The sequence below is a fragment of the Denticeps clupeoides genome, chromosome 8 (genome assembly GCF_900700375.1).
Source record: "Denticeps clupeoides chromosome 8, fDenClu1.1, whole genome shotgun sequence".
NCBI classification, from domain to species: domain Eukaryota; kingdom Metazoa; phylum Chordata; class Actinopteri; order Clupeiformes; family Denticipitidae; genus Denticeps; species Denticeps clupeoides.
The window spans coordinates 10,526,197-10,543,797 of record NC_041714.1 but is presented as its reverse complement, the minus strand read 5'-3'; the positions used below and the strand labels follow the sequence as shown (position 1 = coordinate 10,543,797).

The 17,601-nt window shown below is 45.4% G+C and overlaps 3 protein-coding genes across 3 annotated transcripts; 2 read left to right on the top strand and 1 right to left on the bottom strand.

Moving 5' to 3' along the window:
- Positions 1-547: 547 nt before the first annotated feature.
- Positions 548-5,967, bottom strand: rgra (retinal G protein coupled receptor a). Its single transcript, XM_028989396.1, has 7 exons — positions 5,708-5,967; positions 5,466-5,622; positions 5,245-5,366; positions 3,407-3,560; positions 3,135-3,252; positions 2,320-2,433; positions 548-1,686 (listed from the first exon to the last, which is right to left on the bottom strand). The coding sequence occupies exons 1-7, from the start codon at positions 5,784-5,786 to the stop codon at positions 1,543-1,545; spliced, it is 888 nt and encodes a 295-aa protein (XP_028845229.1). The 5' UTR covers positions 5,787-5,967; the 3' UTR covers positions 548-1,542.
- Positions 5,968-9,616: 3,649 nt separating this feature from the next.
- lrit1a (leucine-rich repeat, immunoglobulin-like and transmembrane domains 1a) lies at positions 9,617-13,412 on the top strand. The gene is made up of 5 exons (XM_028989619.1): positions 9,617-9,676; positions 10,155-10,390; positions 10,496-10,956; positions 11,051-11,356; positions 11,499-13,412. The coding sequence occupies exons 2-5, from the start codon at positions 10,269-10,271 to the stop codon at positions 12,521-12,523; spliced, it is 1,914 nt and encodes a 637-aa protein (XP_028845452.1). The 5' UTR covers positions 9,617-9,676; positions 10,155-10,268; the 3' UTR covers positions 12,524-13,412.
- Positions 13,413-13,472: 60 nt separating this feature from the next.
- On the top strand, positions 13,473-16,901 carry lrit2 (leucine-rich repeat, immunoglobulin-like and transmembrane domains 2). Its single transcript, XM_028989620.1, has 3 exons — positions 13,473-13,714; positions 13,802-14,568; positions 14,777-16,901. Exons 1-3 carry the CDS (start codon positions 13,608-13,610, stop codon positions 15,562-15,564), a joined length of 1,662 nt encoding a protein of 553 aa, XP_028845453.1. The 5' UTR covers positions 13,473-13,607; the 3' UTR covers positions 15,565-16,901.
- The last annotated feature ends 700 nt before the right edge of the window (positions 16,902-17,601 follow it).

The following is a 17,601-nucleotide window of genomic DNA, read 5'->3' as shown; positions in this document are numbered from 1 at the left end:
GAAATGTTCATTGGTTTATCAGCGCTAATCCTGAACTGAAATGTAAATGCCTGAATTTCTCAAATGCAAAATTTCACAGTGCTGGGAAAGACAGAGAGATAGAGATAGAGAGAGCGAGAGAGAGAACAGCGTGAGTTCAGGAGATGCTGCAGAGAAAGATAGATGATGATCATACATCTGAGGTTTCATCTCTCATTGTAATGCCTGAGTTGTGAGTCTTGGCATCTCACCGAAAATCTCCAGGTGATGTTTGTTCAAAAGAACAAATCCCTACACTGGTCAGTGTAATTTGGCATGTTTAGAGGTAATGTGATACTCATATAAACACAGCACAGCAAACAGTGAACACAATGAAATGTGTCCTCTGCTTTTAACCCATCACCCTTGGTGAGCAGTGGCCAGCCATGACAGCCATCACTGTTTTTTTGAGAACAGTCACCTTTTCCGGTCTTTGTGTTATGGCTGTTTTATACTAACACAGTACAGACTGTCGACTACACACACACACACACACACACACACAAAGAATAAAACAGAATATGACATATAAGATCATTACACTGGGATGTTTGACACCATGGTGTTTTCACACCAACACACTGCATGGTGTGTATGACACCAAGATGTTTCACAATAAGATTTACTTTAATTATAAAGTGAAACAGACAGAAAATAGTAATTCTGACACAAAAACCCATGTACAGAACAAATACAGTAGAATTAAATGTTAAAATGTTTTTTTTTTAGGTAAAAAAATCATTTCAAAACGTTTTCTACCTCTAATGTGATTTGTAACCTGTACAAATCAACTGCTTCGCTATAGGGGGAAACTGACTAAATGTGGGGAAAATCCTACTAGTACAAATGAAGTTTATTTTGGATTAATCAGAGACTCTCTAGATGATCGCAGGTCTGGACCCAAGATGACTGATTTTTGTAATTACCTCAAAAGGCCCTTCAAAAAAATCTATTAGTTTAAGAGTGTGCAGACTCATGCAAGTGTAACAGTAGAGAGCAGCATTATTCCAATAATGTCATCTGTAACAAAAAAAAGATCACTGCAAATATGTACATATCACATACATATTACAGTTTATTATCACAGCCTCTTAAATTGTATCATGTTTTAGGTCTTTAAACCAGATTAGGGTCACAGCACCACTGGACATGTCCCAGTGTTCAGTAGAACCTCACACCCAACCACATACTGGGTAGAAAATGTACGGGCTGAAACGTTAGGAAAGAGTTAGTACATTGGGGATAAATGCAGTACACTAAATGTGAATGTTTAAAAAAATAATAAATATTGTGCATATTCCAGTACCAGTTTTGAAATGTCTCACCACTTTTGAACACTCAGACAGAGATGTACGTACTTCATATGTCACACAACCGGTTTTGCTAGATACAACCATTGACATGAACTCTTGACAGATCACAGACCAGACACCTACAAGATACAGGACTATAATGCAACTCAAACCCACACAGCATTGTCCAACCTGTAATCAACCCAAAAAAGGAGTGAGCTTTTAATGTACTTCACTTGGACTTGTTCTCGATTTGAGGCACATCAATCTTTTGCCCTGTGAGCAACTGCCAGATGCCTCCTCTGTAGTTTTCATTTCCAAGGGCATACAAGAAGACATTAAACATTGGAGATGTCTTAGCCAGGATGGGAGCAATCTGTAAATGCAAAACATTTAGGACACTGGTTTAGCATTATATAGTTATATATTATGTATTATTCACATATACATCTATGTAGTAGGTGTGTATTCAGTTGCGTTTTTTCATCATGGGCATCAAAATGTATTTTTTGCACATGCCCATGCTGTTCCAATATTATACCAGTGTATAATAGATAGTTTTCTATTCCCCATTTGAGGGGAGTGAGGGTGCCCTCCTTTTGCGAGGAGATTCTCTCACTGGCTGGAGTGGGGTGCTTCCAAATAAAGCACATTTCATTCATAATTTTGTTAGAACAAGCTCATTAAGTCACAATTTTTCCTGAATTGTGCAAAATTGCAGACAGAAAAAAAAAATACTGAAATACCTCGGGTTGGATGATGGGTTTTGGTACTGAATTGCAAAATTAACAGATGGAAGATTGACAAGAAAAGGTCAAAGCCCTGTATATGTTTATCTGGTTAAAATCATGATGGTTCTGACCACAAATTTCACAATAAAATATGTTAATGTACAAATCTTAATATGTTTCTGTGTGAGTGTATTGAGGGGCAGAGGGTACCCAGGCCCAGGGTAACAGGCTGGCACTGCCCCTGTGTTTATTATGCATATAGATGAAAAAGTCCTCACCATTCTCAGTTTAGGAGACAGGAGCATGGCGTTCTCCACCGCTGCATAAAATGCGAGGATTCCATAGGGACCCCAGCAGAAGATCAGGGCCTTCAGAGGAGAGCCGGTATTAAACTGCACACAAAGAAACACACATCTGAGTACCATCTGCAAGTGGCATGCGCATGAAGAACTGTTTCATCACATATGTCCTTATTGCTGCAAAAGAAGGTATATGTTCGTGTTACAGAGCACAGATAGTACTGGTCTAATAATTTGTAATAACGTGCTACTCTGTGAGATGTTGGCACTGTTGTGTGGTGATTATGCCACAATATACCTTGTTCAGATGAAACAGTTCCACCTGAAGTCTAATTAATGCAATACAGACCATTTATATCTGAAGTAATCATGAATGCTTTCAGCCAATCTAAATAATGGATGTTATATAATAATATTTAGCCCCGTTTTATTAGCACAAAATTATTCTGTCACAGTGATATACTGTTTTGTTGAACTATTTATCATTCAGTTGCACTAAACACACTGCCCTATTGTATTTTCCATTAAGACTGAGAAGAATTCGATGGCTGCTTTGGAAAGTTGTGTCACCAGTGGGCTTGAAATTCTGGCCAGAGCCATTTGGTTATGTAACAGCTCTGATCCTGCAAAGAGTCTGAAAATTTCAGAGGCAAGATGCCTTTGTGCTCTGAGAAACAAGGCTTGAGCCTTTGCCCATGCGGCATGAATAATAGCTTATGCAACCTACACAGCACCGTATAGAGAAGAGAGGGCCCTTCTCATTCACGTATGCCATCTGAGGCAGACTAGCTCACCCTCGTCTGACCGGTCTTCTTGAATTTCCTGCTAATGGACTGATAGCAGGACATGACAACCAAAAGCTGGATGGCCAAGTTGCAGACAGCCATCGGTATCAAATAGGACACGTAGTTCCTAAAAAAAAAAAGGAAATGGTTTTAAGATTCATTCTAAACAATGAGCATCCGTGGTGCTCAGCTTGAAGTGACAGTGAATAACCGAATCAGAAAGTGTTAAACTAGCTGCACGAAGTGCTGTTTGCATCATTAAGCAGGAGAGGATGTTGTACCTGTCACCCTTGCTGATGTCGAGAGTACAGCAGGTCCTCAAGGGCTCGTAGTCGTACTCTCCCCAACCAATCAGAGGCATGGCGGCCCAGAAGGCAGTAAACAGCCAGATAAAGACGGCAAGGCTAATGGCTTTGCTCCACTGCAGCTTTGTTCCTTAAATACAAACAAAGTTGGCTCAACAGAATGGGAAAAGGGCTTCTGAATGGAGAAGTGAGTGTGTTACTTTATTTCTGGGACGCGACTGTGCGTCGTTCGTAGCACTTCACTAATCAGCCTGGACCAACAAGCATGCAAATGGGTTTCTTTTTCATTTTTGTAGTCGTAAACACGAAGACTGTGCTTTTAGACAGTGTTCCTTCCTAAACATAATGACCGAGAGCAGCACTTGAGCCCTGAGTCATGAGCATCTGCTAATCCATACTGACAGCCATTCACGCTGAGCCCAGCTGAAGAAAGAGCCAGGAGCAAGGCTTCTTGTGTACATATAGAATAAAATGCCTTTGTAACACAGTGTCGCAGGTGGTCTTTTAAAATTCTGGGTGGGCTGTGAAGAAGCAAATGGTATTAGAAAAAGTCCTGAGAATTTATAGAACAATGTAATAAACAAATACTAAATTTACATCTCAATAGACACAGGGCAGTTCCTGAATTTAATGTATTGCATTTCATACAATCACTTGTTTTTGTCTGTCTTTTTTCAGGACTAATTCTGGGGCAATTTCTTCATCTATCCTCCGTTCATCATCATCCTTCTCCGTTCTGTAATAATTATTTTGATGTTTTATGAGTATTTAATATTTGGAAAAAATGTGGTTGAACGAGCGATCACATAAATGCTTGTCTAATCGACCGCTGAACTCTCCGTTTATCAGTGAAAGTAAAACCATGTTAATGAGGATGATCCTAAAAAAAGGCCCCAGTTTGCTAGGAAGTACAGATATTGGCCTCTGGACCTTTGGAAATATCCATGCAGTCCAACGAGTCGAGAGTGACAATGTTGCAGAGTGTTGGACACATCTGGGTAAGAAGTACATGAAGCAATGCACCCATCATGCACAAATGCCTAATGAACATGTAAACAATATATACATATAGAGAAGCAAGCTGTCAGTGAGAGTGCTTTTCAGCTGAAACAAACTAATTTCACATTCAGACCAACAATATCCCTCCTGTGTAAACTGGCTATTAATCTGTTTGTGAGACTTATTGGTGGTAGTATCCTAGGGGGTGAGACACTCGCCTATGGACCAGAAGACCCAGGTTCAAACTCTCCTGAGCAAGACACTTCACCCTGAGTTGTCTCCAGGAGGGACTGTCCCTGTAACTACTGATTGTAAGTTTCTCTGGATAAGAGAGTCTGATAAATGTCGTAAATGTAAAGTCTATATTTGACATCTGTACACAAACACATCTTAAAGGTGATTTTGGCTCCAATTGTAAAGTAGGGGGCAGTATTTCACCAGCACACACTCAAACACCTTTGCAACACATTCATAGACATTTTGTTTTATGCATCCCCCTTAAATTTGTAAAAAACAAAAAAAAGGATGCTGAAAGCATTTCAACCAAAGGTGGTAGTAGCCTAGTGGGTAACACACTCGTCTATGAACCAGAAGACGCAGGTTCAAATCCCGCTTACTACCATTGTGTCCCTGAGCAAGACACTTAACCCTGAGTGTCTCCAGGGAGGGACTGTCCCTGTAACTACTGATTGTAAGTCGCTCTGGATGTTGAACGCATGTTATTTTTTCCCCAGGAATTCTTGTAGGGGTGCAAGGGTGTTCATCACCCTCACCGTCCATTTATTAACCCCCTGCCCAGTCAACATGAGACTTACTGGTGCAGTACTGGTGGTACCTGTCCCAGGCAATGGCGGCAATGAAGTGGATGCTGGCGAGCGCAGTGGCGAATCCTTGGAAGCCGTGGGTCTGGCACCCCTCTGATCCATAGGGCCAGTATCTAAAGCCACGCAAACACCTTCCTCACCATAGAAGCTCGCCAATTTAACAGCAGTCAAAGCATTACGGGGACGGATGGACGGATGGACCCGCGTCTCACCTCAGGAAGCTGGAGAACGCCGCGATGGTCGCGTTCACGCAGATCCCCATGTCCGCCGTCGCCAGGCTGAAGACGAGGAAATTGCTCGGCGTCCGCAGCTCCCGCACTTTCAGGAAGGCGACGACGGTGACGGCGTTCAGGAGGAATCCGAGGAGACCTGGGAGCAGTGGAGACGTGTGGCTCTCACGCAGACAGATATATACACATATGTATAAAAAGAGGGAGAAATAAAAGACGCTCACCCTCCACGAGAAGACACGACCCCAGGGAGAAGACGTCGAGCTCGGAGAAGCCCTCCGGTAACGGGTACGGCGGCACCATGTTCGAGGAGCGAGCTTTGCGGCGCGGAGTTGGCCGGGAATCATGGAGCACCTTTCACCGCCCGCTCGATCCGAATAACCCCCCCAAAAAAAACACCCACCGAGGGTTCTTTTTAAAGGGCCCTTCACGTGAAAAACGCACAACACACACACACACACACACACACAACACGCAATTATGTAAAGCCCCCCCCCACAATCCCCGGAGGAATGCCGTAATTATCGTCCCCGACACCGACCGTTGCCCCCTAATAACGCGTTTCCACGAGGCATTATGCGCGACCCCACGGTCCCGAGTGGGAAGGATGGGGGTGGGGGCCCCGCTTTTTTACAGGTGCCACCCCAACACGACTGCAAGCATTTCTTTAGAACAAAAAAATCTTCGACTAATTGATCTCCATTTCCACACATTTTTAAAAATCGTTTTCGACGACGATTGCCTTGCACTGTGTTGCAAACTTTACCACAAAGTCAGGATTCGTGGTGAAAATGCTCCATGCAATAACGTGGTTTCCTATGAATAGCAATAATGCACTTCTGGCCCTGCACCATGCAGCAGTTGGGTGAAAACCTTTGCGTTACCAACCTCAAGAGGCCAATAGGCAGTTTGGAAATCAACAAAAGGTGACGTCATTGAACAGGACCATCTCCACCCTTCTTCTGATAGGATTAGGACCATGTCAGGAGCCACAAAGACTAGGAATTCTTCACCATTGCAAATAACATTTGCACATGGAATGTGAGGACGTGTCTCTGTGGCTGATCTCGGTTGGTTTTATTTTTAATTTTTTTTTTGAGGCACAGACTAATACTTTTATCAGGAAGAGCATGGAACCCTGCGTGACATTTGGAAATTCTGGAGCGTGCGATCCACAAAAAGCCCCCATCCACTGCTTTAATGTCTAAAAGCACCAGCTCTTGATTTGAGACTTTTCATACCACAGAGGTGCAAGCACAACAATGGTCATATTGTGAATGTGGAAGTCTGCCCCACTCATCAGATTATAAAACTTCCTTGGAGACATTCACTGAAACATGTCCAGTGCAAAATGTATCAGAAGTTAAGTTTCAAAAAGCAGGCTAAATGTATTCAAAAGACACTATTCTGACCTGGTTCTTCGAATGAAAGAACATATTCATATAACTCCATGACTGTAAAAAATCCATCCTTTGTTCCTTCGGTCGAGCTAAAGCAGGTCACATGGAACGATCTGTGTCAAAGAACCTTTTCATGATCTCTTTCCCTTAAGCTAGTTAATTTTTAACAAGCCCTCCACGCTGACCAGATCATTTTTTAAACCTGAGATAGGGCTCTATGTACCTTGATAGCATGAGACTGCACTGCACTTATTTGCAAGGTGTGAGCAAGGGTTCAATACGGTTGGAGTCCCATTTCAGTGTTGGTGGAGCGACAACAAGACACATTACAGGTATGATTTTATTTATTTTTTTTTAAATCAGTAGAGACCAAAGGGTTGACATTGTTCTTAATGCTGAGGCAATAAAGCATTTCATGTTACGCTGCTGAAATGTGAGAAGGTGTGATGTAGTGGGATTTTTTTCAACCTTGCATAATAAGAAACAATCCTGTATTTTACCAGGATTTGTCCCATATGGTTACAGCGTTTCACTTTGCACTGGGTGCACTTTGGTTCTAAAAATACCATGGACATGAAACTTTCATCGCCAATGAGATGCCATCAAGGGGCCATCACTTTACATTAATTACGGTCCACTATGATGTGAGGGACAGAAGGGTGACAAAACAAAAATAGCTGGAGAACGTATGACATGTTGGCAGCTGTTGTCCTGTCGGCATATTATGAACATAGAAATGTGAGTGATAATGTCATTTTTTTTTATGATTTCAACTTTCTGTCAGCAACAGTCGAGCAGCATGTTGGCTTGGCATTGGTTCTCCATGGCACAGAAGAAAAACCGTCTGGAACAAATTATTTAAAATCCTGGTGGAAAACCCGCTGCTGTTTGCAAAAGTATTTGAGGATTGGAAAAACGTTTTGCCTCTCTGACAGGTTGCTGCCAAGTTATTTAATGCCAAAGAAATGTGGCAGAGGGATGCATGAAGGTTCTGCAGAGATCACACAGTGCACAAAATATCTAGTCAATATGATAAATGAACATGCATAAATATGCTACACATCTGTTTTGTGCACATACAAGAAAAAGGATTAAATGATACATTTAAAATACTGTACATTTTCTCCATGTTCCTTACTGATGGCTGGGATGGATCAATGTCGAGCCTCACCAGTTGAATTGTGGCATATGTATTATCCCCAAACAAGGGATTCAAGAGGAATTTTGTGACCTATGTGGTGCTGCTTTTCCCCGTCCATACTAGGTGGCGTTATACACTTACACACTACACAATTACTTTAATTTATATACAGTAAATACAATATATTTACTGTATATATACTTTACTAAAGTAAGTCCATTTGCAGAGACTTTTTGCTCCAACTCCACTACAAGACAGGTGTCTCCCTGACAAGTTTCCAAAACCTTCTTACTTGTGAGTGATGTAAATTTTAGGTCAGAGAGGGTGCAGCAGACTGTGAGGGGATAGAGTTCAAATTAAAAATTTATTTGTCACGTACACAGTCATACACGGTATGATATGCAGTGAAATGCTTTAGTGACTGCTATAGACCTCAATATTGCAAATATTGCAAGTATAACCAAATATTACAAATGTATGGTTTTAAATATAAAATATGTGTAACAGGTAGGGTGAAGGTGTGCAAATGTGTAAAGTGAAGTTGTGCAAAATTTCTGCAAAATTCTGATTGAGTCCAGTGTATTAATGTTCAGTCCTATGTATTGTTGTTGTTGTTGAGAGCTCATATAGCCTGCAGGAAGAAGCTCCTCCTCATTCTCTCTGTGTTGGCCTTCAGGGAGCGGAGGGAGGGAGCTTCCCTGACCGCAGCAGAGAGAACAGTCCACCAGGTTGAGATGTTTCCCATCAGGATGCTCTCTATGGTGCAGGAGAAGAAGTTCCTATGCACCTTGGAGGGAAGTCTAAAGTCTCTCAGGCGTCTGAGGTGGTAGAGACGCTGCCGGACCTTTTTCACCATGGTGTGGGTGTGACAGGACCATGATAGGTCCTGTGTGATGTGAACACCGAGGTATCTCTCCACTGGGCCCCTGTTGATGACAGGGGTCTGGTAGTAGTAGGGGTCTGGAAGGTAGGTAGGGGTCTAGGGTGGTAGTAGCCTAGTGGGTAACACACTTGCCTATGAACCAGAAGACCCGGGTTCGAATCCCACTTACTACCATTGTGTCCCTGAGCAAGACACTTAACCCTAAAATTGCTCCAGGGAGACTGTCCCTGTAATACTGATTGTAAGTCGCTCTGGATAAGGGCGTCTGATAAATGCTGTAAAATGTAAATGTAAAAATGTAGTTCCTCTCCTGCTTGTTATTAACTCCTTTGTCTGCTGATGTTCAGGTGGACATTGTTGTCTCGTCGTTGTCGGACAGCAGGCCCTCACGACAGTATCGTCAGCAAACTTGGTGATGGTGGTGGAGTTTGTAGTGGCTGTACAGTTGTGGGTGTACAGAGAGTACTGCAGGGGGCTCAAAACACAGCCCTGGGGGGCTCCAGTGCTGACAGTGATGGTGGCTGAGACATGTCCGCCCATCCTTACTGCCTGTGGTCTCCCGGTTAAGAAGTTGGAGATCCACTGACAGAGATGAGCAGAGTCCCAGGTGCTCCAGCTTGGTGGTGAGTGTGGAAGGGATTATCGTGTTCAATGCTGAACTGAAGTCAATGAAGAGCATTTTAACATAATTTCCCTTCCGAGTGTCCAGGAGGGTGAGTGCTGTGTGGATGAGATGGGAGACGGCGTCATCTGTACAGCGGTTTGGACGGTAAGCGAACTATAAAGTACAGAAACATGTGTACATTGTCACTAGCACATGTCTGTGTCATTTCTTCTCAATTTATACAGTTTAGGGTTGTGCACAGCGAGAACAGTTGCAATGCACCGAAGTCTTAGACTAAGTCTAAACGTCTGCTATTGGTAATATTTTACTTTGAGACTCTCTACTTTGATTAAAACGCAGCATCTATACATCATTTAATAGAATGTTTCGCATTGAAATCGTGGGGCAGAAGAGTTCAGATTACTATGATCACGTGTCTAAATAAAAAGGGACTGTGTATGTGTGCTTGGGAGAAGGCGGGGTGTCATCATCCTGCATTATGACCAATTCGGAAGTATTTTCGGCCGTAAGAACCGCCACATCCCACCGCAGCCTATCCGATCGCGCGTGGAAATGAAAGTCACGCCGAGTCCCCCGTCCGCTTAATCCGCCCCGATCCTTTTTATCCGGGGACTGGCCGCAGTCAGATCACTATGGGACACCGAGGCAGGAGGATCCGTGCCGTGCTGCCGACGCCTCCCTAGATGCGAGAGCGGCTCGTCTCGGTGCCAGCTGATCCGATCCGGAGGTGGCGAAGATGTCGCTCGTCGCGGTCTGGGCCGCGTTGCTGGTGACGGGCGGCTTTCCTGTCGCCTGGAGCTCGTGTCCGTCGCAGTGCAGCTGCTTTTACCACAACCTGAGCGATGGGTCCCGGGCCAGGTGAGTTAGAAATGAATAAAGTATATATTCTTATATATATATAATGTATACATAATTTTACATATGCATCAGATGAATTAAAAAACTTTGATTTAATGTCTGCAGGAGTGTCATTTGCAATGACCCGGAGATCTCCTTGGTGCCCGCCAGCTTTCCCGTCGACACTTCCAAGCTCAGGATAGAGAAAACTGCCATCACCCGGATCCCCAGCGAAGCCTTCAACTACCTCTCCAACCTGGAGTTCCTGTGGATGTCCTTCAACGCGCTGTCCTCAGTCAACGTGGACAGCTTCCGCGGCCTGTCTGGCCTGGAGGAGCTGCGGCTGGACGGGAACGCCCTCGCCTCCTTCCCCTGGGAGTCCTTGGTGGACGTGCCCAGCCTCAGACTCCTGGACTTGCACAACAACCAGCTTTCGTCCGTTCCCACCGAGGCGACATCTTACGTTAAAAACCTGACGTACCTGGACCTGTCCAGCAATAAACTGCTGACGGTTCCCGCTGAGCTTCTTACTACATGGCTGGCTGTCAGACCCCTCCAAGGGGTGGAAGGGTCCAAACTGATACTTGGTGAGTCCTTATTAAAGGAATAGGATCAGACATTTTGTTATTTAAAAAAATAGACCAGATATTAACGATTATGTCTCTTTTTTTAAAATACCAGGTCTCCATGACAACCCTTGGGTGTGCGACTGCCGTCTGTATGACCTGGTGCAGTTCCAGAAGGCTCCGTTGCTGTCCGTGGCTTTCATAGACACCAGGCTGCGGTGCGCGGAGCCGGATAGCCTCTCTGGTGTCCTGTTCAGTGACGCTGAGGTTAGAAGGTGCCAAGGACCCCGGGTACACACCGCCGTGGCTCGCGTCCGCAGCTCGGCAGGCAACAACGTTCTGCTGCGGTGCGGGACCATCGGCGTGCCAATCCCGGAGCTCACCTGGAGACGGGCAGATGGGAAGCCGGTGAATGGGACAGGTGAGTCAGCACAGGGGCGGGGTGCTTAAGGAGCATTAGCGCATGTTAATTACAGAAAGAGCTGCCTCTGGCAGTAGCCATGGTTACACAATGCCTTTTCGAAGACTAATACAACGCCGGTGCCTCTCTCTCTTTCTGCCAGTCGAGCAAGAAAATTCGAAGGAGGGCATCGTCTGGTCCATTCTCAGCGTCCCCGCTGTTTCGTACAGAGACTCTGGGAAATACATATGCAAAGCAGCAAACCACGCCGGCAGCGCAGAGGCTGTCATTTCTCTCATGATAACCGACTCGCCGAAGCCCGAAAAGCCTGAGAATCAAACGGGAAGTGCCAAGAAACCGAGGCCGAAGAAACCAAGCGGCATGGGGAAGGCGGCCTATCAAGAGAAGCTCATCGCAAGATACGTGGTACCAACCAGCACCCCTGCCGCGCCCCAGACTGACCGCTACACGGGTCCCTACCCTGACGACGGCTCCAGGGCCAACGCGCAGACGTCCGGCCCTGACGGGATACTGGAGACCAACCTGAGCAACCTCGCCGCCAACGCGTCCTCTCTTCAGCAGGACGGCGAGAGGGTGGTGCGGTCGGTCAAGGTGATTGGGGACACCGACCACACCGTCTGCCTGAACTGGAGGGCACCCAAAGCCAAAAACACCACGGCTTTCAGCGTCCTCTACGCCGTGTTCGGGGAGCGGGACATGCGCAGAATTAACGTCAGCCCAGGCAACAACCGAATCACCATCGAGGGCCTGATGCCAAAGACAAAATACATCGCTTGCGTGTGCGTCAAGGGCCTGATCCCTAAAAAAGAGCAGTGTGTAATCTTCTCAACAGATGTGGCGGCCCACGCCACTGGAACCCAAAAGCTCATTAATGTAGTTGTAATCACGGTCGCCTGCGTGATCGCCGTCCCTCTCACGGTGATCGTCTGCTGCGGCGCGCTCAAGAGGAAAATACAGAAGTTTCTGGGCAAGAAGTCCAAGGACATCCAGGACTCTTATGTCACGTTCGAAACACTTTCCCCAGCCACCAAGGCCAAAGGCCTGGAGGGAGAGTACCTGAACAGACTGAACCCAGAGGAGTCCAACAGGTTACTGTCGGCCAGGTCCAGCCTGGACTCGGAGTCCACAGCCAAGATCGAAGGGCAGCCCAACGAGTACTTCTGCTGACGGACACTGACGGCCACCGGCCCTTCGACCACCGGCCCAGGGTTCAGGCCCAGCCTCAAACACAGAGCATCATGGAAATTACTAGCATCTAAGATGGGACCAGGAGAGAAGGCATAAATTCTAATTGACAAGGACTGGGTGCCGTCAAAATATTTCTTACTTTATGATATCACTTAAAACAGTACAGATCATCCATTTAGAATACTTTTATTAGACGTTTTTCACCTGGCATTCACTACATTGTATGTACTAAAGAAGTGATAATGATATTAATTCAAGCCATTAAAAGTCTAAACCGTATGTCAACTTAATATTTTGACACAACCTCCATAATTGGATACAGATAAAATTAACTCAACAATTAACACAATATTTACATGATCCCAACCCATATCAGTTGCATTTAATAAGTGTGAAAAAATGGACCTCATACTGTGTCAACACTTACCCGGGTTTTTGTTGTAGGAAATTGGCTTATCCAAAACAATACACTGTAATGTTAAATAAATTGTATATATCATGCCTGATAAAGTTATACTGTAATACAATTATATATTTGTCACAAGGGATATGACGTGATTGAATTGTTTTAAAATAATTTTTTTAATGTATATTAATTTAACAATCTTATACTTATCAATATTATGACAAAATATCGTTATCTTGTCAATCAGTCTGACGTTCGGCGGGTCTAGCAGTCTTTTAAATTTCCATGTAATTACTCAAGATATTTAGAAGAGAGACCTAATGAATATTAACCGGTTTATTATGCATTGTCTATTTCCGTCTCTCCTGTTAACTCGAGTGTTGTGCCACTGTTTCCATCTTCTCCTCTGTAATTCTTCTCCTTTTGTGCTCCAATAAAGCCTTTTTTTAATATATATATTTACACACATGTATTTAAATACGAGTGGCCGGCAAATCCTGTCTTTTTGTCCCCTCCACCGTCCACGTTCGTCCACCTGACGCACCTCCCTCAGGGATTAGAGCCAGCGGCTCTAACAGGATTTCTCCGCTCGAACCTGCAGTCATGTCCCGCTTCGTACCGTCGCGCTTGTGAGGGACGTTTTTTTTTTAGGGGACCATGGGCCACCTTTATATCCCGCTCGCCGCTGGATTGCTGTGCCTGATCGCGCGTGGAAACGCCGAATGTTTCCCCGGCTGCACGTGCGCGAGTGACCGCCATGGCAGGTGAGATCCGGGGTCTCCCCTTCGCCTTTACGCACGCAGAGTAGACGTTCTAGAACCCACGCTCCGTGTTTCCCTGTGCGTGTCCAGGTCCGTGTTCTGCATGGGCGCCGCCCTGGACGGGATCCCGGCCGGCCTGCCGGACGACCTGGCCAAGATCCGCGTGGAGAGGTCGCGCCTGCCGGAGGTCCCACGCGCGCTCTTCTCCCGGTTCCGCGCGCTGGAGCACCTCTGGCTCAACTTCAACGCCATCGCGGTGCTCCACCCGCGGAGCTGGGCGGGCCTGGCCAACCTGACGGAGCTGCGGCTGCAGGGGAACCAGCTGCGTTCAGTACCGTGGACAGCGTTCCAGGACACGCCGGCGCTGAGGGTGTTGGACCTGAAGCGCAACCGCGTGGACGCGCTGCCCGAGCAGGCGCTGCGCTACCTGGCAGGCCTCACCTACTTAGACTTATCCTTCAATCGGCTTACGGTGATAGCGAAGGAGGTCTTCCTGAACTGGGCCCTGTACCATGGGGTGGAGGAGGGCGTGGGCGGGGACGTGGTTCTGGCGCTGCACGAGAACCCGTGGACGTGCGACTGTCGCCTGAAGGGCTTCGTCGACTTTGTCGTGGCGCTGAGCCCGCCCATCATTCTGATGAACTCCTACCTGACGTGCGCCGAGCCCAAGCTGAGAGCTGGCAAGTTTTTCCACGAGGTCGAGCTGAGGGCCTGCGCCAAACCGGCGGTCACGGCGACCACGAGCAACGTCACGGCGCCCCAGGGTGGGAGCGTCACGCTGACGTGCCTCGCCACGGGGAGGCCGGAGCCTGCGGTCTGGTGGACATATGGTCTTAAGATATTAAGAGGATTTAATGGTAAGGTTAAGTCGTGTCTCGGTCCATTTTATCCATGCGTTCAAGCATAACATTGTTCTATTAAAATGATTTTTAATTTTCTCTGCATTCAAATAATTAATGACTCCTGATAAATAAATGCCAGCATTAGCACACGTGTGTCTATATGTCTAGTTTAATGTCTTAAAAGTTCAACCGTCTATAATGCTGATCTGATTGATGACCACAGAGTCCTTAATCCACGTTGATGAAGACACCATGAAGTCACAGCTGATGATCCCATCTCTCCATCTGGCCGATCGAGGTGTCTACACTTGCACTGCAAACAACTTTGTTGGGAATTCCTCGATCAACATCATGCTGGACGTGAGGTCGAGCCCTTCTCTGAACGCCCCTGCCGGGGCAGCTGATGAGAATGTTTACATTGACATCCGCATCGCCAAACAGACCGTCTACGGAATCACCATTGAATGGTTCGCCGTCTTGGAGAGGCCTTCTGAGAGCTGGTTCACCATTCACTTTGGCCAGTATGACGTTCCGAAGAAGGACACAGTGTACATTGGGCCGGGCATCAACACCTACTCGGTTTCGGACCTGCTGCCGGCCACCAAGTACGAGATCTGCGTCGCTCTGAAGAACCAGGCGCCCCGCGCCGGCCAGTGTGTTGTGTTTGTCACTGGTAGTGACATAAGCGAACTGGAGCAGAGGGAGAAGCTCATCCACATCGTGGTCATCGTCTTCGCCATGGTCCTCGCCGTGCCGGCGGGCATGTACGCCTGCACCACCGACACCAAGTTCACCTGCTTCGAGCGCTGCACAGAGATGTGGAAGGACCGGCGGAGGTCGGGCCGCGGGGAGAAGCCCGGCGAGAGGCAGGGCACGTTCGACAGTCTGCAGGCAGCCAGTGACGACGACCTGTGCAAGGACTCCGGTGAGGAGAAGAAGACCCGCCGAAGGTCCGAGGACAAAACAAACAAAGCACTCAAAGCTGACCACAGAGCCACAGCCCAGCTTTAATGTAGAGGGACTGGCCCTTTAAGATAATGGGATTCATGGGTTCCAGTTTAATTACACTGAAATGGTGATCCAGAGGATCAGTCAAACAAGTAGTGGTCCCACTGGAGGAGCATGATGGCTGATGGTCTCCAAAAAATACTGCAAATGTGGCAGAATAAAACATGGTAAAAAAAAAAAAAACACATTTTATTTTTTTAAAGATATGATTTAAAATTCTCACAATTGCACAATGTGTTTAAATGGAAGCGTTTCGCACGAATCGGGATGCTTTTCACTAGTTTGACGTGATTCCTTTGTATGATTATCGAATACCACATGGCTTTCTGTGTTCAGAACACAGTGGGCACAAGCGTGTTACATAAGGGATTTATGTTTAATGCATTCAATACAAATGTAGTGCTGTGAAAACAGATTATGATTCTGTTTTCCCTTCACCACATCATTTCTAACCCGATAAATATCGGAATCCTTTTTCCTTGTAATGGCTGCTTATAGCCATCCCCAGTTCTCCCGACTGTAAAGTATGTGTGTTAACAATGTCAGATGTATCTTTGTTTTTGAAAAAACATGTCACTTTACATTTGAATATTTATCAAAAATATGGCATAGGCGTTGTAGCAGGGCAAATGTATGGCAATTTATTTGATAATAATTAGTATGTAAAAACCCTGGCAGGGTCTCCATGAATGGTACAATACTTATTTGATCATCCATATATACATGGTTTACTGTAGCAGAGCCAGACACATATGTGTATATCTGTAATATTTAGTTCTTATTTTGTGACACTCAAGTGACATATCATTAAAAACAAAATGAAATATATTGATTAGTCCAGCGAGAATGCTTCATACCTGTCGTTTAATGTCTTAATATCTTTAATGACATCACTGTGTGAACACAGATTTCATTTTTACTATATCCACGGCCAGCAAAGATGCCAAAAGCAGATGTGCACAGAAGATCTGTAAAAGGCAGCAGATGGCCAGTGCGGCAGTGCTGAGCAGCATTGTGGAAGAGAGACACTGTTCACTTGGTGTAGTACCTAAACCAACATGGACGCACACATAATTCTCTCTCCAATAAACCTTACTGGATCCGCCCCAGCTGCCCCCAATCCAGCATGATGTGTGGTGATCATGTCATTTTCACCCGCAGCCGCAATGCATCTGTTGTCGTGCAGACACACTGCTTACAGGCGTGTGATCATCATTGCTGAACACAACATACATTGTACTGCCGTTGACCAGCTCCTTGTAATTTTTGGTTGAATTTAGTTTTGTTCTCAATTCCAGACTGAATATGACCACCCCGTAAATAAATACGCATGCATCTTTGCAGTGAAGTCTGTGCCTCTCTTTTATCCTGGTGCATCAATGCCCTTTACAACTTTGTAATCCTCTCTCAACAACCCAGTAATCCCACTTGCTTCCTGCATGTCATAATTCCTTGCCATTTGAACCCCTTTTTTGCTTTTTTCCATTTGAATGTATTAACACATTCTTATCACAATGTTGTGCTTGTGAAAGTGGTTCAGTAATAGTGCTATGTAGCTATCTGCTAACCATTAACACTGTTGATTTTGCCACATGAAATCACTGCTTACACTTTTTTTTTTACCAGTAGCAAATCATTTTTATAAGACTTTCCATGTCACTTCAGTTTACTCACAAAGAATACTGAAGCAGAAGATGTTAACCGCTCTGCATCACCATCCTAATCTGCTGTTTTGGAAGATCACCTACTTTGTAATGAGAAATGTGAAACATGTTTCTCATGAGCCGGGGGAATAATTCTGTGGGGTTATTTTTTTATACTACGTGATGTATGAAAGTGGACGCGTGCCATAAACAGCTGCCAAATGGCCTGAGTTAACCTGAAACATGCATAAGCCATACCTTAATCCATCTAATACTCAGTGCCACACTTGATCCTGCAACAACAAGACAATTTACATCTATCTATTTGAAAGAACCTGTATTTTGAAGTGCCTGTAATAAATAGCACCAATACAAACAACACCAATATAATTTTTTT